Below are 24,927 nucleotides of genomic sequence, written 5' to 3'. Positions count from 1 at the left end.
CTTCAATCAAGAGTTCCAAGTTGGTTTCATCAGTCATCGCTATCAGGAAGCTATCAGTGAAGAAACTCTCTGAAGGTTGCAATCCTAGGTCTGCTTACTCAGGAGTAAATCCTATTTAAATGGAGCTTTCTTCTATGCAAAACCCCCCCTTGACCTTTTCAGCTGCAAATGAGTCAAAGCCAAATTGCATTTTCCACTGTTTGTGGTGCTGGTCATTGCTTTGAAGAAGAAGAAGAGAAGAAGAGTTTGGATTTGATATCCCGTTCAGGAGTCTCAAAGCGGCTAACATTCTCCTTTCCCTTCCTTCCCCACAACAAACACTCTGTGAGGTGAGTGGGGCTGAGAGACTTCAAAGGAGTGTGACTGGCCCAAGGTCACCCAGCAGCTGCATGTGGAGGAACGGAGACGCGAACCCGGTTCCCCAGATTACGAGACTACCGCTCTTAACCACTACACCACACTGGCTCTCTTTAAGGAGAGCAAACTGGTTGTTGTTTTTTAATGAACTGTTCAAAACAAGAAGACCCCAAAAAGTAGGGATTTATTTCCTAGTCGAACTACAGAGAGGAACTAATGCATATGGGATTTTTAAAAACAGAAAACAGAAAGTACTATTTTCCTAGTAAAATAAAGCATGATGCCGTATTTATGAACCCACACTCTTAGATGCCACCTGGCTTCTGCCCTCCTCAAGGCTGGCTTAAAAGCATGGACAGGCAACAGAACCTCTATAATAGCTCAGTATCCAGGTTCAATCCCCAGTGGCATATCCAGGTAGGTATGGGAATGTTCCCTTCCTGAGATCCTGGAGAGCTGTTGCGAATCAGTATAAACAGTACTGAACTAAAATGACCAATCGTCTCTAACCCTAAGTAGGACAGCTTCCCATGTTCTTATTTAATCCAGCCCTCCTGAATAATGATGACTAGAACCTTTATTTTTTTAGGGGAAGAGCTGTAGCTCATACTTTGCCTACAGAAGGACCCTTGCTAATTTATCTGGGTGTCATGGGTTACTATATTTCTGCTTTCCGGGTTGCGTGGAAGACATCTAAGCCACTTCTTAGTCTTCTGTTTTAAGGCAAGGGTGGAAAAAACAGTCAATTTCTTTGCAATCCTTTTAAAGCAATCAAAGTAATCGGGTGCCAAAGGTCACCTTTCTAGACCACATGGAACAGCCTTAATCATTAGATGTAGCTATCAGGAATTACTAGCTACAGTGGAATCAGCTGAGCAGCCCATCATGCCATCGGCCATGAAAACCCCATGCCTTCATCCTATGTGTATCCAGGAGGGTGAAAACACACTCTTTGCATGCTCAGAAGTCTGTTCCTACTGTTATTAATTTGCAAATCATTGTAGCTTGGGGGGCTGAAAGCAGAGGTTGACCTTGTGCTCCCAAACAAATTACACCCCCCATTTTTTTTTTTTAATTTCCAAGGATGAGGCCATTTAATCTAGCTAATTCAATCAGTGTTCGTTGAGACAGAGGCCTGAGAGCAGTGTTTGGAAACCAGGAACAAAAATCAAGAAAGCGGTAAGCCAATATGAGGGGAAGATGCTGGGGAGAGGGCAAAATTTGCCTGTCACCTCCCTTGCAGCCTGAGTGTTACTGACATCATGATTAATTTATCAGGTGCTTATGAATATGCATATAAGGCTGGGTTTGGGCTTTCAGGAGAGAGAGAGAGCCTGACTGACTCTTGTCAAGAAGCAAACTCTGTTCCTGCACAGCCTGCACCACTGTGCACGTCTGTACCCATTTGTCTGTGTTATTTAAAAATAAAATAAATGGATTTCACTGCTGAACAGGATCTGTGCAAAGCGCTCTCAAGTCCATGGTGGGAGCAAGCGAGCAGAGCATATTGATGCTTTGGGAGGCACCTTTGGGATGCATGTGGTGACGCATGGTGGACTCCAGTGTCTTTCATTCTGCGTCTGTTGCAGCATCCAGAAAGTAACTTTCACCCTGAGAAAAGAGGAGATGCTTGATTTCCCTGGAGGAAGGAGATGGGAAGAAGAAGAAGAGGGGGTGCATTCTCAGCAGCTGGAGCCTATAAACACCCCCCCCGCTAGGCATCCAGGCCTTTGTCTGTCCCCCACATTTCCCCCTCTCTCACAAACACACACCTATACTTCTATAAATTGGATTATTCCAATTAAACATTACAGTTCTTTTATTTCCCAGAATACACCTATAGGTGAGAAAGAAAGGGAAATGGTCATACCAAAACCACAGGAAAAGGGAGAAAAATGAGATGTATTTTACACAAGAAGGAACTGAACAGCTTTACCAGTTTCAAAATGCATATTTATTTCCCCTCTTCAACAGAATGCATCCAACAATATATTGGGTTTTAAGAATTAGGAATACATCATTCTATAATAGTTAACTGATTTCTGATTTTAACATTTTACATAGTTTTTAATTGTATGGTTTCATCTGGAATTCTTGTAAACCACTCTGTTTTTAACACACACACTTTCTTACCATCTCGCCCCGCCCTCCTTCTGAGAAGACCACATGCCTCCTATGCCACCTTAACAAAAACAACAACCCTGTATGGTAGGTTAGGCAAGAGAGAGTGACATGCTTGAGACTGGCTCTGGGAAACAGTAAGCAGCTTTTCAGAGATGGATTCACATGGCAAAGACTGAAAAGGATACCTTGTGGGGGTCAACTGCAGCCTTCAGCTGCTGTTGGACTTCCGACTCCCACCAGCCACCATGGCGCTTGGTCAGGGATAATGGGAGATGGGGGGACAACTATGTCTAGAGGCTCACAGATTCCCCCCGTCTCCGCCTTATAGACTGGAACACACATGTGTTTGGAATGGCTTTGAGTGGCCCCTGCTGGATCAGGCCAAAGGCGACCCTCTAGCTTGGCATCCTGTCCTCAGAATGACCAACCAGATGCCTATTACAGGAAGCCCCCAAGCAGGACCTGAGTGCAACAGCACTCTCCAGTTCTTGTCGCCCCCCCCCCCCGGTACTCAGAGGTAGACTGCCCCTGAATGTGGAGGTTCTGCTATCACCATAGACTTCCCTAACAAAGGACAATAATGATAATATGTTTCTTTGGCTGTGTTTGATGGAAGAGGAAGAGCAAGCAAGAAGAGATCCCTTGCGCGGAAAAGGAGAAAATGCTATTGGGTGACAGAGAGAAGGTGGAATTGCTCAACACCTACTTGCTTCTGTCTTCACCCAAAAGGGAAGCAGTGCCCATCCTGCTGATAACAGAATAAAGGATGCGGGGGGGGGGGGAGAGCTGTAGCCCAAGATAAGAAAAGAGGTGATAAGGGAACACCTAGCTAATTTAAATGAATTCAAATCTCCAGGGCCTGCTGAGCTGTACCCAAGGGAACAAAAGGAGCCTGGGGATGTCATCTCTGTCTATAATCTTTGAGAATTCTTGGAGAACAGGTGAGGTCTCTGTGGACTGGGTGCGGGCAAATGTTATTCCCATCTTCAAAAAGGGGGGGGGGAAGAGGACCCAAGGAACTACTGACCTATGAGCTTGACATGAATACCAGGAAATGTCCTAAAACATCATTAGTCGGTCAGTCTGTGAGCGCTTAGAAAAGGATGTTGTGGTTATTAAGACCCAGCATGGGTTTCTCAAAAACATTATGCCAGACAAATCTTTTTTTTTTTTATAGAGTTACATGCTTGGAGGATAGAGGAATGCTGTGGATGTGGTGCATCTTGATTTCAGAAAGGCTTTTGACAAAGTCCCACATGATATTATTGCAGAAAATCTGGTAAAATGTGGGCTGAATGAGATAACTGTTAGGTGGATTTGTAGCTGATTGCCTTACTGAACCAAAAGAGTGCTCACCGAGAGTTCCTCATCATCCTGGAAAAAAGTGATATGTGGGGTGCCAGAGGGTTCTGTCCTGGGCCCATTGTTGTTCAAGGTCTTTATAAATGACAGATGAAGGAATTGAGGGGATGCTCATCAAATCTGCACCTTACACCAAACTGGGAGGGATAGGCAATGCCACTGAAGACAGAACTGGGATTCAAAGATGACCTTAACAGTTTGGAGAACTGGGCCAAAACCATAGCTGTCAACTTACAGATTTGAAAATAAGGGACCAGCAGCCTCGAAAATAAGGTATCAGCAGCCAAAATAAGGGATTTTGCTTACCCGGTTCCTCACGATGTGCCCCTGAAGGGGGAAAGGGAGAGACAGAGATGTGGCAGCTTGTGCGCGCTCGCGGTGGAGGACCCTGAGCTGCTGCTTCCCCCCTGAGCCGGTCGAGTATGAAACCCGGGGGAATTAAGGGACATCATCAATAAGGGACAGCCGTGGGACATGATGCTGGGATAAGGGAGTTTCCCGCCAAATAAGGGACTGTTGACAGCTATGGCCAAAACTAAAAAAAAAAAATTATTCCAATAGGACCAATTGTAAGGATCTAACCTAGCAGTTCGAAAGCACGTCAAAGTGCAAGTAGATAAATAGGTACCGCTCCTGTGGGAAGGTAAATGGCGTTTCCATGTGCTGCTCTGGTTCGCCAGAAGCGGCTTAGTCATGCTTGCCACATGACCCGGAAGCTGTATGCCAGCTCCCTTGACCAATAAAGTGAGATGAGTGCCGCAACCCCAGAGTCGGTCACGACTGGACCTAATGGTCAGGGGTCCCTTTACCTTTACCTTACACTTAACAGGAATAACCGGCAGCACAAATATAAGATGGGGGACACCTGGCCTGCCAGTAGTACTAGTGAAAAGGATCTAGTGGTCTTGGAGTCTACAGTGTGATGCAGCAGCAAAAAATGCTAATGCTATTCTAGGCTATTTCAACAACAACAATAATAATAATAAAAAATTTTATTTATATCCCGCCCTCCCCAGCCGAAGCCGGGCTCAGGGCGGCTAACAACACTAAAATAGTGCAACATTATAAAAACATCATAAGAATTAATTAAAATCAGAATTGATGGCAACCATAAACTAAAGTATTGTAAAGATTGCCAAAGGAGGGAGTCAGGCTGTGCCCTAACCAAAGGCCTGGTGGAACAGCTCTGTCTTGCAGGCCCTGCGGAAAGATGTCAAGTCCTGCAGGGCCCTTGTCTCTTGTGACAGAGCGTTCCACCAGGTTGGAGCCGCAGCCGAAAAAGCCCTGGCTCTAGTTGAGGCCAGCCTAACCTCTCTGAGGCCTGGGACCTTCAAGATGTTTTTATTTGAGGACCGTAAGTTCCTCTGTGGGGCATACCAGGAGAGGCGGTCCCGTAGATACGAGGGTCCTAGGCCGTATAGGGCTTTGAAGGTTAAAACCAGCACCTTAAACCTGATCCTGTACTCCACCGGGAGCCAGTGCAGCTGGTATAGCACCGGATGAATGTGATCTCGCAGCGAGGACCCCGTAAGGAGTCTCGCTGCGGCATTCTGCACCCGCTGGAGTTTCTGGGTCAGTCTCAAGGGCAGCCCCACGTAGAGCGAGTTACAATAATCCAGTCTGGAGGTGACCGTCGCGTGGATCACAGTGGCTAGGTCAGGGCGAGAGAGGTAAGGGGCCAACTGCTTAGCTTGGCGGAGATGAAAAAATGCCGCCTTTGTTATAGCTGTAATCTGCGCCTCCATAGAGAGGGAGGTATCGAAGATTACACCCAAACTCTAGACGGACGGTGCTGGCACTAATTGCACCCCCGCAAGAGATGGGAGTTGCCCCCTCAATCCCATATCGTCCCGTCCCAGCCAGAGGACCTCTGTCTTCGAAGGATTTAACTTCAACCGGCTCCCACGTAACCATCCAGCCACAGCTTCCAAGCATCTGATCAGTGTGTCTGGGGCCGAGTCAGGATGGCCATCCATCAACAGATAGAGTTGGGTGTCATCAGCATACTGATGGCAGCCCAGCCCAAAACTCCGGACAAGCTGGGCGAGGGGGCGCATAAAGATGTTAAAAAGCATCGGGGAGAGAATCGCACCCTGAGCCACTCCACACACCAAGGAGTGGCGGGATGACAGTTCCCCCCCAAGCGCCACCCTCTGTCCCCGACCAGAGAGAAACGAGCGCAGCCGTTGAAGGACTGTGCCCTGGATCCCCACGTCGGCGAGGCGGTGGTCCAGAAGTTCGTGATCGACCATGTCGAAAGCTGCTGACAGATCTAGAAGAATCAGCAGCCCCGACCCGCCTCGATCTAGCTGTCTACGAAGATCATCTGTTAGGGCGATCTAAGGATCTAAGGAAGTCATAGTACTGCTCTATTCTACCTTGGATAGACCACATATGGAGTCCTGTGCCCAGTTCTGGGCACCACAGTTTGGGAAGGACATTGACAGGCTGAAACGTGTGCAGAGGAGGGCAACCAGGATGATAAAGGTCTGGAAACCAAGCCTTATGAGGAACAGTTAAGAGAGTTGTGTATATTTAGCCTGGAAAAGAGGAGACTGAGAGGAGACATAATAGCCATCTTCAAATATCTCAAGGGCTGGCACGTGAAAGATGGAGCCAGCTTGTTTTCTCCTGCTCCAGAGGGTACGACCCAAACCACTGGCTTCAAGTTACAAGAAAGGAGATTCCAACTAAACATCAGGAAGAACTTTCTGACAGTAGGAGCTGTTCAACAGTGGAATGGACTCCCTTGGGAAGTGGTGGACTGTTATGTACTAAGCTTGGATCCTAGTACAATAGGCAAGTAGGATCCTAGAATGCAACATCTGGACTTCCGGTAGAGCGCGGACCCGAGGCAGGCGAGGGTTTTTTCGGGAGAGAAAACCCTAGCTATTTTTGGCCGAAAAAAGGGGGTTTGAGGGCGGAAAACCCCCCGTTGACCTTCCGGAGGGTGTCTGGAGGTCCAAGTTCCCGGCGGAGCCAAAAGCTGATCGTTCGGTCGCCAGGTAGCCCTAGGTGAAGAGTGTGACGGAACGCGCAGCGGGCAATCGGGCAGCCATTGCAGCGGCCAAATAGCGAAGCCCCGAGCCTGCAGGGAATAGCGCTCTGCTCTCAACACAAAGAAATTCGGATTCCAACAATAAGTTTGTAAGACCTGAGGTTTTAAAACAGCAAGGAAGTCTCCGAAAACAAAGAGAAGAATCCGAGCTCAGCGGTTGTCTGGTATCACAAAAGAAAGACGCAGCGTTACCAGCAGAGCTGAAAGCGAAAGTAAGTTGCCGCTAGCGGTTACAGTTGCCGCCTCCCCTGTAACTTTTGACATTAAGTTTCTTTCCAAAGGAATGAGAAGGGGAGTAACGAAACTTTGGGACAGAATAGAAATCTCAGTGAACACTGAGTTATTGTAAATTGAATATAGAGGGACCACCTGTTGCTGTATCTGCAATTAACTATTTCATTAGGAGGAAGCTCCGGCGCCATATTAACCCGGGGCTAAGAAGAATCTCCGACTCTGACGCTAGACTAAGAGACTTAAAAGACTTAAAAGATTTAAAAGACAGTGTGGCTGAGAAGATAAGAGTACTTAGATGTTTCCTTTGGCCGTCTTTTGAGGGTTCACTTCCCCCCTTTGAATAAGACTATCAAAATTAAGGGGCAGAGCTGGAAGAATAGGGGAAATAACCATTTAAAACTTTCCCTCTAAACTTGGCTCTCTGGCCCCATCTTGTGGCTTGAACTAATTACTACACTCCAATGCTGAAACCTCTAATGGAAACCGTATAAAGTTTGTGAACTCAGCTGATTAGAAACTGCTTTAGAGAAACTCCTTCTCCTAACAGCTCACACTTTATGAACTGCTCAGTATAAAGTATATTGATTAGATTTTGGAGCCTATAAATTAGAACCTGGTTTGACTTCTTTTTCTATTTCGACGCCCTCCTCTGGATTATAATTGAACTACATCTGAATCTTACCTGACTTTAGAAATTAGACTTTGGTCTGACAAATCAGTGTACTGTTCAACCAATGCCACGGATGGATTAGCCCAATTAGGGGCAAGAAGAAAACAGAAAGATACAGACAGAGGCGATAAATTAACAATTTTTTTTAAACTTCTTTTTTGCTCTTTCTCCCCTTCCCCGGGGGGGGGGGGGGTAGAAATATTTAATGGAAAGCTTCCGGGTGTGATAAGTTAAAGAAGCAGAAATTGTATCTGTTATATTGATTTTTCTTTTTCTTCTTTAGGCTGAATCTGTTATACTGTTTGCTTCTGGTTGGTACTTCATTAATAATTAATTAGAATTGGGTGGCAACGGTATAGTAAGCAAGTGGTGTGAATACCTGATATCTCAATACCTAAGAAAATGTCACATACACAAAAAAAGGAGGCGAGGGGGGGACTCCAACAGAAAGGAGACCCTCAAGGCAAGAAACAGAATTTAGAACAGAAATATTGAAGATGTTTGCAGAAATAAAACAAAGCGATAAAAATTTAGAGATGAAATTAGAACAGGTAGATAATAAAATAGGGAAGATGGACAAAAAGATTGAGGAGACAGTTAGTGAACTGAAGGGACAGATCAAAGAGGTTTCAAAGAGAGTGGATGAAGGATTTAAGAAATCAAAGCAGGAAATGAAAGAGTTGAAACGGGAAGAAGAGAAGATGAAAAATGAGATTGCAGACTTAATTAAAACACAGGAAGAAATGAAAGACTCTATTGCAATGAATGAACTAAAACAGAGAGAAGTGAATTTAAGATTGAGACACATACCGGAAATACAAAACGAAAATATAAAAGAAAGATTGACAAAGGAAATTGCGCAGTGGATGGACTTACCGGAGGAAGAAGTTGCAAAGAGAATACAAAATGCATTTAGAATGAAAATCAAAACAAATAAGCTAAAGAAATTCCCGGGTGATTGTTTAATAATCTTTAAAGATAGAGAAATGAGAAATTTGGTACTCCAAAGGAATAGAGAGAGAAGATTATACATAGACGGGAATTACATAATTATATTCAAAGACATACCAATAAGACTGTTGAAACGAAGAGAAGCTTACAAACCACTGGTGCAATTACTTAAGAAAAACAAGATCGACTTTAGATGGGAATTCCCTGAAGGAATTTCGTTCTTCTATAAAGGTGTAAAAAGAAGACTAGTAAGCCCGGAGGAAATAGGAAAATTTACAAGAAGATATAAAGAACTACAACAAGGAGAAGAAGAGGTAAAAGGAGCAGAAGGAGGAGTAAGAAGGAAGGAAGACTCTACATCAGGAGGAGAAGAAGAATTGACCGGGAGAGAATCAGAAGAAGAGGAGGAAGAGGAGGAAGGAGAAAGGACAGAAAAACTTTAAAGTAAACTCAAATCCAAACAGCTAAAAGAATGACGCTAAAACTATGGAACTGGAACATCAATGGAATGAACGATAAGAAGAAACGGAACGGAATTGAACATATCTTGAAAAAGAAAAAGTTGGACATCATATGCTTGCAAGAAACGCACGTGGCAAGAAAGCATAGGAAAATTCTGATCAATAAAAGATTAGGGAATGAATTTATATCCTCGGATAAAGAGAAAAAAAGAGGCGTTGTTCTATATATTCAAAACAAAATCGAATCACACCAATTATTTAAAGATGAAGAAGGGAGAATCATTGCGGTCCAAATTAATTGGCAAGGGGAAAAACTAATAATTGTTGGGATCTATGCACCAAATGGGAACAAGACAGAATTTTTTAGATCGCTCGAAGAGAAGTTATTTGAGTATATGGACCAAAAAATTATACTAATGGGAGATATGAATGGTGTGACTTCAATAGAAATGGATAGATTAAGAAAAACGATGAATAAAGAAGGGAAACTACCCAAAACTTTCTTTACGATGACGAAGAACTGTAACCTGGTAGATATGTGGAGGCTCAGACACCCATTGGAGAAGCAGTTTACCCATCACTCAGAACCAAATCAATCTTTCTCAAGAATAGATCAAATATGGGTCTCGAATGAGTTAACCCCAAGAATACAAAGAATCGAAATACAAGCGAGGGTGATCTCTGATCACAATCCAATAGTAATGGAGTTAAAAAGTTTGGAAGAACGATCTTTTAGGTGGAGACTAAACGATAATTTATGGAATGACCAAAAGTTTGTTGAAAAAGTACAAAGAAATCTAATTGAATTCTTCATGAATAATATGGATAAAGGGACAAAAACGAGTGTGGTGTGGGACGCGAGCAAGGCAGTGATGAGGGGCCTCTGCATCCAACAGAATGTATGGAAAAGGAACAACAAAGAAAGAGCGACAAAAGAGATTCTGAGACAGATTATGAACAATGAACAAAAGTTGATTAAAAAACCCAACAACTTGAAGATAAAACAGGAAATAAAGATTCTCCAAACCCAATTTGCAATGTTAGTTAATAAAGAGGTTGAATGGAACGTGAAAAGATTAAGACAGATAAACTTCGAGTTCGCTAATAAATCAGGAAAATGGCTCGCTTGGCAGGTTAAGAAAAAAAAAGAACAAAACACAATTCACAAAATTGAGTTGAATGGAGAAGAAACATCAGAACCGAAGGAAATTAGGAGAGCGTTTACGGACTTTTATAAGCAACTATACAGAAATAAAGATAGAAATAACAAAAGAAAAATAGAAAGATACTTGAAAGAAAAAATGGTAAGGAAGATCCCGGTAGATCAAAAAGAACAGCTGAATGCACCAATATGTAAGGAAGAGGTAGAAGAAGTTATAAAAGAGTTAAAAAGAGGGAAAGCACCAGGACCGGACGGATTCACTTGCAGCTACTACAAAGAAATGAAAGACATATTAATGGTTCCGTTGATTAAAGTAATGAACAACATCTTAAAAGAAAAAGATATCCCTGGAACATGGAAAGACGCATTTATTACAATAATACCAAAACAAGATTCGGACCTCACACAAGTCAAGAACTATAGACCCATCTCGTTATTAAATATAGATTATAAGATTTTCGCAGGAATTCTAGCTAAGAGATTAAAAAAGATACTAGTAAAGATTATACATAAAGATCAAGAAGGCTTTCTACCCGGCAGACAAATAAGAAATAATATAAGAAGCATAGTGAACGTTATTGAATACCTATCTGATAGATGTGATAAACCAGCAAGTCTAATATTCGTAGATGCGGAGAAAGCCTTCGATAATGTGGTTTGGGAATTTATGTTGAAGAACTTGGAGCTTATGGAGGTGGGTCAAGACTTTTTTAACGGCATCGAAGCAATATATACGGACCAGAAAGCAAGATTGATAGTAAACAACTCTATCACAGAAGAAATAAAGATATGTAAAGGTACAAGGCAGGGCTGCCCACTTTCGCCTCTACTATTCATTGTAGTTTTGGAAGTCCTTCTAAATGCAATTAGACAAAATAGTCAAATTAAAGGGGTGACATTAGGAGTAAATGAATACAAAATCAAGGCCTTCGCGGATGACGTGGTTTTGACGGTGGAAGAACCCATAGAAAGTATAAAAGAGATATTAGATGAGATGGAACAATTCGGAAAAATGGCAGGATTTAGGCTGAATAAGAAAAAGACTAAAATGATAGTAAAAAATATGGATGGCGATAAGATCAAATTATTACAACAAAGAACGGAAATTGAGGTTGTGAAAAAGATTAAATACTTAGGAATATGGCTTTCCGATAGGAACATAGATTTATATCAACTTAACTATATCCCAGTGTGGAAAGGTATAAAAAGAGATTTAGAGAGTTGGGCCAGAATGAAATTATCATTCTGGGGAAGAATATCGATGGTAAAAATGATGGTTCTCCCTAAGTTGCTATTCCTATTCCAAACTATACCCATAATTAAAGACACAAAAATATTTAAAGAGTGGCAAAAGGCGATTTCAAGATATGTATGGGAAGGGAAGAAGCCCAGGATTAAATTTAAATTATTAACAGACACAAAAGAAAGAGGTGGCTTCGCCCTACCAGATATGAAACTTTATTATGAGGCAGCATGTCTGTGCTGGATTAAAGAATGGGTAAAGTTGGAGAATAAGGAATTATTAGATCTTGAAGGGTTCAACAACAAAGCCGGGTGGCATATGTATTTGTGGAGTGACAAAAAGAAGGCAAATAAGGGATTTACGAATCATATTTTTAGAGGTGCTCTAATAGAGGTATGGAACAGATACAAAAACATATTGGAACCAAAAATCCCGCACTGGTTATCCCCGTTAGAAATGATGTCTGTAAAAAAAGTTAATATGAGAGGGAAATGGGGAAACTATGGAGAAATGGTTACCAAGGAAGGAGGGAAGTGGAAATTAAAACCCTATGATCAAGTTAAGGAGTTAACACACGATTGGCTGCATTACTTTCAGATAAACGAAATGTTTAAAAAGGAGTTGAAGGAAAGAAATTACGTAGAAAAAGAGTCAACTTACCAAAAAGAGATAATAGATAACGAACATAAAATCCTGTCAAAAATGTACAAAATACTACTGGAGTGGCATATGAAGGATGAGGAAGTGAAAGCGGTGATGGTACAATGGGCAAGGGACCTAGGCTATAACATTCAACTAGAGGATTGGGAAAGGTTGTGGAAAGAGAACATTAAATTTACGGCTTGCATTTCACTGAGGGAAAACATGATGAAAATGCTCTACAGATGGTACCTGTCACCCGCCAAATTGGCAAAGATCTATAAGGTGGACAACAAGTGCTGGAAATGTAGACATAAAGAAGGGACTTTCTTCCATCAGTGGTGGGAGTGTAAGAAAGTTAAAAGCTTTTGGGAAGAGATATATAACGAGATGAAAAAGATGCTAAAATATACTTTCGTGAAAAAACCAGAAGCATTTTTATTAGGTATCGTAGGGAAGGATGTCAAAAGAAAGGACTGTAGACTTTTCCAGTACGCGGTGACAGCTGCCAGAATTGTGTTAGCCCAGAAGTGGAAGCAGGAAGGAGTTCCAACGGTGGAAGAGTGGAGAACAAAACTGATAGAATATGCTGAATTGGATAAATTGACAGGGAAAATCAGATATACTAAGGATCAGAAATTTATAAAGGACTGGGAGAAATTTGTGTGTTATTTGGAAAATAATTATGGGGCAAAAATAACGCTAGTGGGATTTAAAGAGGCTTTGTAAAATATCAATAAATATTGTTTAGTAGAGATTATGAGGAAGGATGGAATAACTGGCAATAGGAACAAAAAAGATGGAATGTGTATTAAAAGGTTAACTATGAATGATGTCAGCAACGTTGATGGAAGTCCAAAAGGAAAATGATTTGTTGTACATATGGTTTTACTTTTGTCGTTATTTTCTTTTTTTTTTCTGTATATGATATTTTCTTTTTTTGAAACTCGAATAAAAATTATATATAAAAAAAGAATGCAACATCTGATTGGCTTGCAGGAAAAGACCAATTAGGCTCCAAGAGGAAGTTAATCAGCCTGTCAGGCTGGTAGGATTGTAGAATGCAACAACTGATTGGCCTGCAGGAAAAGACCAATCAGGTTCCAGGAGGGAAGCTGAATCAGCCAATCAGGCGGGACTCATTGTGTAAATAATGTATATAAAAGTCTGAGGTTTGGGGGACAATTCAAACACTGTTTCACAAACTACAATAAAGAGCATGAAATCACCACAGTATATTTCACTGGCGATGAAGGTGGGATCCTGCTGAGCTGTCTGCCGCGCACCGCACACAGCCGCCACAGGCAACACAGCATCGCACCACAGCATCCAGGCTACAGCTCCAGGACCCAAGGACCCAGAATGGCGACAGACAACAGCTTCATGCCGTTCAGCCCAGTCTCAGGAGACTGGGAAGAATACGCCACCCGCTTCCAGTTCCTCCTGGAGGCAAAAGACGTCACTGATGCAGCCAAGAAGAGTGCGACCTTCTTTAGCTTCTGTGGAGAAGAAACGTTCGAGATCGCCTGAGCCCTCCTCACTCTCGCAAACATTGCAACTGTCCCCTACAACATGATAATGGAACGGCCACAGCCCTCAATGATGGTGTGTCGCAATGCCTTCTACACAAAGCAACAGGCTCCGGAGAAACCATAACCGGGTATGTGACCTCCCTCTGCCAGGCTGCCTGGCTCTGCAACTTCACAGAGCTAGAGAACATGCTCTGTGAGCACCTCATGATGAGAAGTTGCAGCGGTGCCTCTATGCCAAGAAGGACTTGACATTCCAGGTCACCCTAGAGGAGGCTCTAGCAAGTGAAGCCTCCGAGTGGTTAGAGCGAGGATTCCAGTCAAACATGTCTTCCCAACCGAGGGTCCACCATGAGGACCTCACTGACGACTCAGAATCCGACTGGGAGGATGTGCACTCAGTGCAGCAGCGCACACGAGCTGCCCGCCCACCACGACAGCCTCATCCGGAAGAGGGGAACTGCACAAGCTGCGGGGAGAGCCATGAGTGGAGGACTTGCTGTTTCCGCAACACAGAATGCCGACAATACAGAAAAGTGGGACACATTGCCCTGGTGTGCCGTGCCCGCCCCACCTGATGCCTCGAACCAGATGACCGACCCAAGAGCCCCAGGCCCTGTGGTCCGACACACCAAGGCAACTCGATGGAGATCACAGAGTGTCAGGTATACCAGTTGCCTGGAAAAAATTTACATCAAGGTACAGATAGAGGGAGCCCCGTGCCGCATGGAGCTTGATACAGGCTCAACCCTGTCCATAATCTCGGCACAGACATTAAGGAAATTGTGTCCCAGTGGCGGCCCCAAGTTTAGGCCAGCCCCATTCTCCCTCTGGGACTTCCAAAAACGCAAGGTCCCCATGATGGGGGTGGGAACCTTCAATGTACAATATAGAGGGTGGAAGTGGCGATTGGACTTGATCGTGGTCAAGGGGCCCTACCTTAGCTTACTGGGGTTGGCGTGGTTTGGGCCCTGGGGCTAGCCATCACCGGGGTGAACTGCACCAGCTCACATGTGGATGCCATCTGCAAAGAGTTTCCAGAGGTTTTTGATGGGGCATTGGGACGATATACAGCCCCCCCCCCGTTGGCCTACAACTAGACCCAACTGTACAACCCATCAGGTTCAAGGCCCACTGGATCCCATTTGCCCTTAAACCCCGCATCAAGGAGGAATTAGACCGGCTCGTGGAGCAAGGATTGCTCAAGCCAGTGCCTAATGCCCCCTGGGAAACCCCAATCATCACAATCGTCAAGCCCAATGGCTCAGTCTGCATCTGTGCAGACTACACATGTACCATAAACAAGGCCCTTATGGCTCATGCATACCTGGTGCCAGTGGTCAGCCGTGTCCTCGCCACCCTGGTGGGGTCTAAGATTTTTGGCAAGCTGGACCTATCAGCAGTTGCCAGTGGACGAGGCCACTGCCGAGGCCCAGACGACTGTAACGCACAGGGACACGTTCCGTGTCAAGCGGCTGCAATTTGGCATCAGCGTGGCGCCAGGCATATTCCAAAATCTAATGGACTCTCTCCTCAAAGGAATTCCCAGTGTCACCCCCTTCTTCGATGATGTGTTGATCGCCAGGGCCATGCTGGGGGAGTTCGGGGACTGACTCCGCACCTTCCTGCACTGTTTCGAAACGGCCGGCCTCAAGGTGAAGCGGGAAAAGTGTCTGCTAGTGCAACAGGTGGATTTTCTAGGAATTACGGTGGACGCAGACAGAGTCCACCTGACCGGCAACAAGGTGCGAGCTATTTGTGATGCCCCAGCACCTAAGGGTAAGGTGGAACTCCAGGCCTTCTTGGGACTATTGAACTTTTACCATGCCTTCTTACCGCACAAGGCAGTGGTAGTGGAGCCCCTACACAGACTCCTAGACAAGCGGGCCCCTTGGATGTGGGGGCAGTGCCAGGAGGCCACGTTCCAAGCAGTCAAAGATCTGCTCATCTCAAACTCAGTCCTGGCGCAATTTGACGAGAGGTTGCCGGTGGTGCTGGCATGCTATGCCTTGCCCTATGGTGTTGGCGCCGTACTAAGCCACCAACGTCTGGATGGTAGAGAGGTGCCGGTGGCTTGCTTTTTCCAGACCCTCTCCACAGCCAAGAGGAACTATTTGCAAATAGACAAAGAGGGCCTGGCAATCGTGAAGGGAGTAAATAAATTTCATGATTTCTTGTAGGGTACCCCTTTTCCGTCGTGACCGACCACAAGCCGCTGTTTGGCCTATTCGCCCGCCCCCAAGAAGCAGACCCCTCAAGTACTGTCACCCCGCGTCCTCCGGTGGTCAATTTTCCTCACCGGCTACCAGTATACACTGGTCCACTGGCTCAGAAAGGCGATGGGCCACACGGACGCCCTCAGCAGATCACCACTACCTGAGACTGGCCCCAACCCAGCACCTGCACATGAGGTCACAAGCTTGGAACAGCTTCCTGACCGCCCCATTTAGGCGCCGGAAGTAGCACGCCAATCCATGAAGGACAGGGTCATCTCCCAGGTCCTGGACTGGGTGTGGTGAGGATGGCCCAGTAGCAAACCTTGGCTGGAAGTTCGGGCTATACGACCCGTAAACATGAACTGTCAGCCCACAAGGGGTGCCTCTTATGGGGAAGCAGGGTGGTCGTTCCCCAGCCTCTGTGCCAAAAGGTCCTCATAGCCCTACACAAAACACTCCCAGGGAGGGCTGGACAAAGGAATCCCAAGGGGATAGCAGAAAGGTGAGGTTCATAGAACAGGAGGAGCAGGTAAGGGAGGCAGAACTAGGAAGTCCAGAAGTGACCCCCGAGGCTGAGCAGCCACAGAAACCAGAACCACGACCGAGTGGACCAGCAGCGCGTAACCCAATGGCCCCGTCACAGCTGGCAGCCCCGGAATAAGAGCCAGAACCAGTAACCCCTACCGAGAGAGACCAGAGACTACAACACATATGTAGGCGACTGGCATACCTCAACGACTACGAATGCTAACCTGGGCGCAATGGGAACTTAGAGGGGAGGGGTGTTATGTACTAAGCTCGTATCCTAGAACAATAGGCAAGTAGGATCCTAGAATGCAACAACTGATTGGTTTGCAGGAAAAGACCAGTCAGGCTCCAGGAGGGAAGCAGAATCAGCCAATCAGACGGGACTCATTGTGTAAATAATGTATATAAAAGCCTAAGGTTTGGGGGGCAATTCAAGCTGCAATAAAGAGCATGAAATCACTACAGGACTCTGAGTATATTTCATGGACTCTCCTTCTTTGGAGGTTTTTTAGCAGAGGTTGGATGCTTTAGTTGAGATTCCTGCATTGCAGGGGGGTGGACTAGATGTCTCTCAGGGTCCCTTCCAACTCTATGATTCTGATTCTAAGTGCTTTAATTTCTCAAAATATATGACTGTGGCACTCAGCATACTTGCTTGAAATATTATTCGTGTGCTCAGAAGCACATTATCACTTTGATTCTTCAAAGGTGTTAGCACATATGGGAAAGGGATACACCTAAATCAGTGTTCCTCAACTTGCTGCCCTCCATGGGCTTTCAGCTATCAGTCACTCTCAGCAGCCAATGGTTAGGGGTGCTGGGAGTGCTAACCAATTCCTAATTGCCAGGCTGTAGAGAAGTTTCATCCAAACTCCCGGACCACTTTCATTCATTTGATCTGGAAAGTCGTGTTTTTTTGTTATTTTTTTAAAAAATGCAATTTATATGAGAGATTTTGTGGGTGAGGTGGGTAAACTTTTTACTTTGAACATATTCACTCCAGTCTTAACTGAAGCGAAAATCCCGTTTGCTTCCAGCTTCCCCCAACCTCACCCAAGCATCCTTCTGCAAAAATGTGCTTTGGGGTGGGAAAAGAACGCCCCGGTCCTTTCTACCTGAAAAAGCAAGTTGCAGCCATTCCCAGAGCTGGACGCTAGGAGGAGCTCTAGCAACTACCTTAGTTAAGCCAACCACCTAGAGGCGTCCAGCCCACGCCGCTGTTAAAAGATTTTAGTTGGAGAAAAACAAACTATTATTTTAAAAAATAAATCCCGACTTTTAAAAAAGGGAAGGGAATTACAAATCTTGCTTTAAAAAACAAAAACAGGCGATTAGTTGCGATAAAAATCAACCCTATTACAATTTAGAGATTTTATATAATAAAGTTATTTTTTTGTAAAAAACGAAAACCTCAGTTTTAAGGAAGATCTTTTTTCCACCTCAAATATTGCGTGTGTGCGCAAGGTAGGAAGATCTTCACAACAGACTTTCAAATGCAAACGCGGTTGGTGCAAAACAACGGAGAATAAAAGCGCCCCCCGCCCCGCAAAAAACCCCCACACCTAGGGTAAGGCAGCAATTTCTTACCTTTAAATTTGGAGCAGCCGAAGAACAAAAATACCCCCCTCTGAATATATCCTCTGAAGCTGCTCTAGAAGCCAGAGCTTAAATAAAATTAAAATTAAATTCATTCTGAGGTCAGCCTGCAGGTGGTCAGAAAAATATTTTTATTACCTTCATTCATTTGGTTGGAAGAGGGGTGTGCGCGTGTATCTGTGGAACACACTCGTATACACCACCAAGTGGCACAGAGCAGAGATTAACCAGCTATAAAAAAAGCAAAACCTCAGGATGCCTAAAACTTCAGAAGTACATCTTAAGACACAAGGGAGCAAATGGCATTTTAAGGTTTCCTGCTTGGCAGGGGGTTGGACTCGATGGCCCTTGTGGTCTCTTCCAACTCTATGATTCTATGATTCTAAGGTTTCCCTGCAAACGCCTTGATTTAACTTTACAAATATATTCATCTTTAAAACAAAAAAAGCAAGCTTTGAGATTACTTGGGAGTAAGCTGCTTTGCTGGTGGCTTGTTTTTTGTGTTTTTTTTTTTGGAGAAAACATGTTTGGGATCAGGGGAAGCAGACTGGGTTTTTCCTCCTGGTGTTGAGAAAGTTTTCTACAGTTCTCTGTCCCCTTTCCCTGCTGATGGATCCCCTACAAATAAGAGAGCCCCTGTTAAAAAGTATTGGGTGATGAATTAAACTCTCCCACCCCAAGGGAACTCTGGTTAAGCAGTTGGAGTGAGCAAATATTTTGCCTGTATCTTGTGATGCGTTCAGTCTTTCCACAAAAGGTGTAATTTATAAAAAAAAGTTAACATCACAGATGTTTCAGGAATAAATCTTCACAAATCAGTTATTGGATTTAAAAGTCTCAAAGAATACTCTCCTAACATCCTGACCCAATGCTTATTTAACTCAGATCAAGGGAGAAGACACTCCAAAAATGTGTATACAGTGGTACCTCAGGTTACATATGCTTCAGGTTACAGAACTTTGCTTCAGGATGAGAACAGAAATCGTGCTCTGGCGGTGCGGTGGCAGCAGGAGGCCCCATTAGCTAAAGTGGTGCTTCAGGCTAAGCACAGCTTCAGGTTAAGTACAGACCTCCGGAACGAATTAAGTACTTAACCTGAGGTACCACTGTAGTAAGAAACTTTACTTGAGAGTAGCCACTTTTGTAATTAGTGGGTTGGATTCAGTGCTGGCTCTGCTTAGAGTAGCCCCACTGAAATCAACGAACATGAATACCCTTGGTCCATTAATTTCAGTGGGTCTTCCCACAGTTAAAACTCTGATCTCATTGGGGTTATATCCAGCTAACTCCAAGAGGGAAGGGGAGTTTTGAATCTGTCTGAGAACTCTGCTGGATACCAAGTCTTTAAAAATTGTCATCTATAGCCAGTCTTTTTCAGGGTTGAGTTGTGAAGGTACACACACTTCAACATTTTTTATAATTGGACTTTTTATTAAGATTATAAATTTAAACAAATCTGAACAGTTTTACCCGGTGATATACAATTCAGTATGCACACACACAAAAATATACAGAGATACAAAGAGGGGAAAAATAATGCTTAGGGACGCGTCCTTTAATACACACAGTGCTTTAATGTGAAAGCTGGATGGCAAAAGCAGAAAAATCCACCTTTTTACAACAAAAGGTTCTTTATTTTCTCCCTTTAATAAAAAGAACACAAAGTTTATTTGAAAGAAAAAAAGAATAGGGTTACAGAAACACAGACCTTGTTTTGCACATAGGACCAAACAATTGCTGGTTGCATCAGGAGAGTTCAAAATATTTTGAGAAGGGGGAAAAACAAACCACCCACCACATTTAAAGACATGAAAATAGTGTTAACACATTTACTTGTGGCATTCACACACACACACACACACACACATTTGGGGGGAAGGGAGGGAGGCAGGACCTGTGAGAGCGCTATGCATGATGGGTAAAGTAGTTGAGATCTCATCACTCCCCACCTTTCCTCCCCCAAACTTTTTTTTTTTAAAGAGCAGTGTTGGACAGAACTATATACTTCAAGGAATGGCAAATAGTACAAAAGGGGAAAGAGACCCTCACATGAAATTAGGCTACATATACCTAATCACATCATCCAGATTTCAACTAGGAAAAGTTGTACATTCTGTTGATGTTTTCAACTATGTTTTTTTATGTTAGCAAGTTTTTATTATTATTTAGGAGGGGGAATTTCATAGAACTGTAAAGTTGGGAGGGACCCCAAGGGTCATCTACTCCAACCTCCTGCAATGCAGAAATCATAGCGAAAGCATCCTTGACAGATGGTCAAGGAAGGAGAGTCCACCCCCCACCCCACCCCGTCTGTTCCACTATCCCAAAACTCCTATGAACCCCTAGCAGGAACTAGGAAGGACCACCCCACCTTCCCCTTATAAGAACTCAAGTGACTACACAGGGAAGCAGCCCAGCCCCATACAAATGTGTCTATTTTGGGGGACAGGAAGGGGAAGAAGAAAAGCTATAGAAACCCACCCCTTTTAAAATGCATTTTGGAAAGTTTAGATTGCTAAAGAAACACAGCCAGTTTTCTGGTTTAAATGTTTTTTAAATAATAATAATAGTAATAATAATATTATAATAATGCGTAAAAGCCCCCCATTCAGCCCATAGTTCTGCAGACTATACTGGGCTCAACTGAAAAAGGCAACGTGTCAAGTTCTACAACACTTCTTGTGGGAGGGAGATAGGAGTTGCTTCAGGTATTTAAGTTCTCCCCTAATTTTGGAGAGTCACAATTCAATGGCCAGAACTACCTTTTCCCTAGAGCACTTTAACCTCGGGTGTAAACTCTTTTCTCTCTCACACAGCTTATTCTCCTTATCCATCTTTTCACCTCCTGCATTCCTCCCCTCCCCACCAATGTTTTTGGGGGGCAAATAAAAATGAAATACAATAAAGCCTGGAAAGAGTTAAAGAAAAAAACGAAACAACTCAACACCATCCAGGGGGTGGGGGGGAAGACACAAAAGAACTCTTGTTGTTGTTGTTGGGGCTTTTTGTTTAAATAGGTACTATTTCTTCATCATCTCTGGAAAAATAAAGGCGCAAGAATCTTCGAAGTAAATTCTATGGTACAATTTAGAAAAAAAAACAAACATTCGCTTGGCTTGTCAAGTGCCCCAAGCCACCCCCCTCCCCACAACTTCAGTCTTTGTTTCAGGGTCTCCCCAACCTCCCCACCCCCACCAAAAGAGCCAAGCAGCAGGCTCTTTTCTTCCTTCCCGCCCCGTCGGATCTTTCCCTGTCCCGGCTAGAAGGCCACGATTGCCCGCGTCCAAGCCCCCAAGCTGGCCAGCGCCTGCTTGCTACACAGTTGCCCGTTCAAGGGCTGCTCGGGGTCCGGCTGCGGCGTTTGCTGGGGCGTCTGCTGGTGGTGGGTTTGCTGCTGCTGGTGGGCTTGGTAGGGGTGCTGTTGCTGCTGCCGGCTTACCAGCCCGGTAAAACCGGAGCCGAAGATGGAAATCAAGTTGGAGATGTTGGACGAGTCCTGGGGAGGAGACGCCGTCGGGGGCGCCGTCAGAAGTGGTGGTGGCGGCGGCGAAGGAGCCGTCGGGGGGTGCTCCGCGCTGAAATCTTCGAAGCGGGCGCGCTTGGGGCAGGGAGCGAAGGCGGGGTGAGACGGAGGAGGGGGACCGCCACCGCCCACACCACCAATGGGGGTCGCCGTCCCCACGACCAACCCCCCTCCCCGTCTCCCACCGCCTCCTGCTTCTTCTCCTTCCTCCACGGCCTCGTGACCAGGGTAGTATTTGCGCTTGTAGCCCGGGCTGGGGGGGACGCCCATCACCGCGGCGCCTGGGCTGCTGCCGCCGCCGCAAGGACAGGGCGAGCAACAGTCCTGGTGCAAGTAGCCGTTCTCCACCGTGGTCACCACGTGCGTGTCCAAGTCCAAAACAGTGGTGCGGCTGGAGCAGTGCGGAGAGGCGGAGGGGGACGGAGCCGGGACCAGCCCCGACGGCACAGCAGAGCCTGTGCTGGCGCTGTTGCTTCCGCTGGAGAAGTCGCAGCTCCCCGGCACTGCGTAAAGCAGCCCGGGCGCCGGCTGCGTGGCGGCGCGGTGGTAGAAAGCCAGAGGAGAGTCCCTGCAGAGCCCCGAGAGGGTTACCGGGGGTTGAGCGGGCGGCATGAGGGAAGGCAGTCCGGCCAAAGGTTCCTCGTCCTGGGCGCACCCGGACATCTCTAGAGCCGACTCGCCGCCCCCTCTAGCCAAGGCGCAGCCCCGCAGCTGCCCGTGCTGGAGACCGTCGTCCGCCTCGTCGGCTGCCTCGACGGGCAAGTGGAGAGGGCTGAAATCCGCCGCGATCTCGCCCAGCGAAGCGGGCGTGCCTGCTCCTCCGACGGGCGACATGGCCAGCAGCCCGCCTTCCTGGGGGTGGTGGTAGTGGTGGCTCTGCTGCCGGCGGTAGAGCTCGGCGTAGCGCTCGCTCAGGTAGAGCTGCCGGGCGTTGCGGAGCACATAAGAGACCAGGAGGTTCTTGTGCAGCTTGATGCCGCCGCGCTGCGTCCGCGAGCTGTGGATCTTGCGCAGCGAGAGGCTGATCAGGCTCTGGGCGTCCAGGGCGCACTCCATTCCCGTCCCCGGGCCCACATCCACCCCGAGCCCGGCCTGGAGCGGGGCTCTCTCTCCGTCTTAGCAGCCCGGCGCACAGCTCACCATCCCCGGGCAGGCGCAGAGCCGCACCCCTCCTTGCGCGCTCTCTCTCTCGCGCTCGCTCGCTCTCCGCCCTCCACTGTCGGCCGTGCTTGGCGAATGCAGCGGGCAATAAGCCCTTGCTTAGCCGACCCCCGCTATTTATGCACCCTCTTTGGCACCGCCCCCCGGCCTATGGGAGCACGGTTTTCGGCTCGAGTGGCGCCCGCGCCCGCCCCGCCGAGAACCAGCCGGCCAATGGAGGCGCGGCGGTTCCTTTGTGCTATTCAAATACCTAGCAGGCTTTTTTGGCACGGCTGGAAGGTTCTCTGGAGAGAGAGAAAGAGAGAGAGAGAGACGGGAGCGAGCAGCGGGGAAGCCGGGCCAGCGGGGAAGCCTGGGTGGGATCAGAGCCCCCGTCGGAGGTGGGTTGAAAGGGCCCGATCCACGGATAGCCCTCCACCCACCTAGAATGTGCGCGCTTCCCCGGACGCCTGGCTCCCCTTCTCAGGTGAGGCCCTCGCCATGTGGACGAAGGGCGAGGGGGAGGGGCCTCGGAGGGGGAGGGGCCTCTGGAGCCAGCGATCCGCCTCCGTGTCTCTCTTCCCCTCCGCTTGGCAAGCAGGTGCAAAAGCGTTGGCACCAGAATGGCTCAAGAAATGAAAAATTTATTCAAGGGATGAGTCCAGATCCTGGAAACAAACAAACAAACACAGGTAGAACTTTAAAAAGATTTTTTTTATAATAAAAATGAAAGTGATTCTCTAGGGAATATCATCATTATCATTTACTTTGTATTGCTATTTTCTGTGCAGGTACATGGCAAACAATTTGGAGTGCGCCAATACTTTATTCTAGAGTAACTTAAGTTGCATTTTCCTTCAAATCCCATTGTATGTAACAAAGCTCTGGCACTGGAAACCACAGACCATACCAAGTGCAGAAAGCTGGATTCAAGACACCCTGCAAGTAGCAGTTCATGAGGCAGGAGAGCGGGGGAATTAAAGAACAAGACTTCCAAAAGATATGGAGTGACTTTCTGGAGTTCTTTGTTGAGGACTTTCCAAAAACTGGAGATATAGGAAGCTGCAAGCAAAGGAACTCGTGGACCCCAAAAACTTAGCTGGGCATAAAAAGAGTCTTGATGGATCCTGACAAAGTTGGCCCACTTAGTCCAGCATCTTGTTCTCGCAGTGGCCAACCAAATGCCACAACAGGGAATCCACAAGCAGGACCTGAGTACAAGAGCCCTCTTCTCTCTTGTGGCTTCCAGCAACATTTATTGCCTCTGACTATGGAAGCAGAACATAGCCATTGTGGCTAGTAGTCCTCTCCACGAATTTGTCTAATTCTCTTTGAAAGCCATCCAAGTTGGTAAGCATCACTACTGCCTGAGGGAGTGAGTTCCATAGTTTAACTATGTGCTGCATGAAGAAGTGCTTTATTTTCTATGTCCTGAATCTTCCAATGTTTAGCTTCATTGGATGTCTGTGACTTCTAGTGTTGTGAGAGAAGAAGAACTTTTCTCTATCCTCTTTCTCTGTGCCTTGCATAATTTTATAAACTTCTGTCATGTTTCTTCTTACTCGTCTTTTCTCTAAAGTCTATAAACTCCCCTCATAGGGGAAGCAGCAGGTAAGGGCTCCTCAGAAGGGACCATTGAAGCAGCATCAGTACACACCTGTCTTCATCCTAACTTGAACATAACACCCGGAACAATGTGTTGTGCAATGTTTCAGATGATTGCATGGCAAACAGGAAAATACTGTAATAAAAAAACCACTATTTTACAGAGGAAGAAAACTTTTGAGGAATTAGAGGGCAGATTTTGGCACTACCTCAATTCTGTAACTCAGTTGTCAAGTGGTCTTTGTCAGCCAGGCGTTTGGTTCTGGAGATGAGAGTCTTGGCTACGGAGTTTATTTGTGCAGGGTGGTGGTGTGATTGTGCATGTAAGTAGCGGTTGGTGTTACACCTTTGTAATTTGGCCACACGGGAAAGAAAAACTAGATAGCTTCCTCACACATCTCAACAGCCTACACCCCAAAATACAATTCACTATGGAAATAGAAGACAACAACCAACTCCCCTTTCTTGACGTCCTAATCTACAAAAAACCTGATGGCTCCCTAGGACACACTATCTACCGGAAAAAAAC

The 24,927-nt window shown here is 45.8% G+C and overlaps 1 protein-coding gene across 1 annotated transcript; it reads right to left on the bottom strand.

Moving 5' to 3' along the window:
- Positions 1-19,540: 19,540 nt before the first annotated feature.
- Positions 19,541-22,966, bottom strand: IER5L (immediate early response 5 like). The gene has a single exon (XM_082207938.1). The coding sequence runs from the start codon at positions 22,707-22,709 to the stop codon at positions 21,390-21,392; it is 1,320 nt and encodes a 439-aa protein (XP_082064064.1). The 5' UTR covers positions 22,710-22,966; the 3' UTR covers positions 19,541-21,389.
- Positions 22,967-24,927: the final 1,961 nt, after the last annotated feature.

The sequence above is a fragment of the Podarcis vaucheri genome (assembly GCF_965113315.1).
Source record: "Podarcis vaucheri genome assembly, chromosome: Z".
In the NCBI taxonomy this organism is placed as follows: Eukaryota; Metazoa; Chordata; class Lepidosauria; order Squamata; family Lacertidae; genus Podarcis; species Podarcis vaucheri.
This window is presented reverse-complemented; position numbering and strand designations above follow the sequence as displayed.

Excerpts from the sequence above, each read along its gene's own strand:
- IER5L (XM_082207938.1), bottom strand. The coding sequence starts at position 22,709 with ATGGAGTGCGCCCTGGACGCCCAGAGCCTGATCAGCCTCTCGCTGCGC.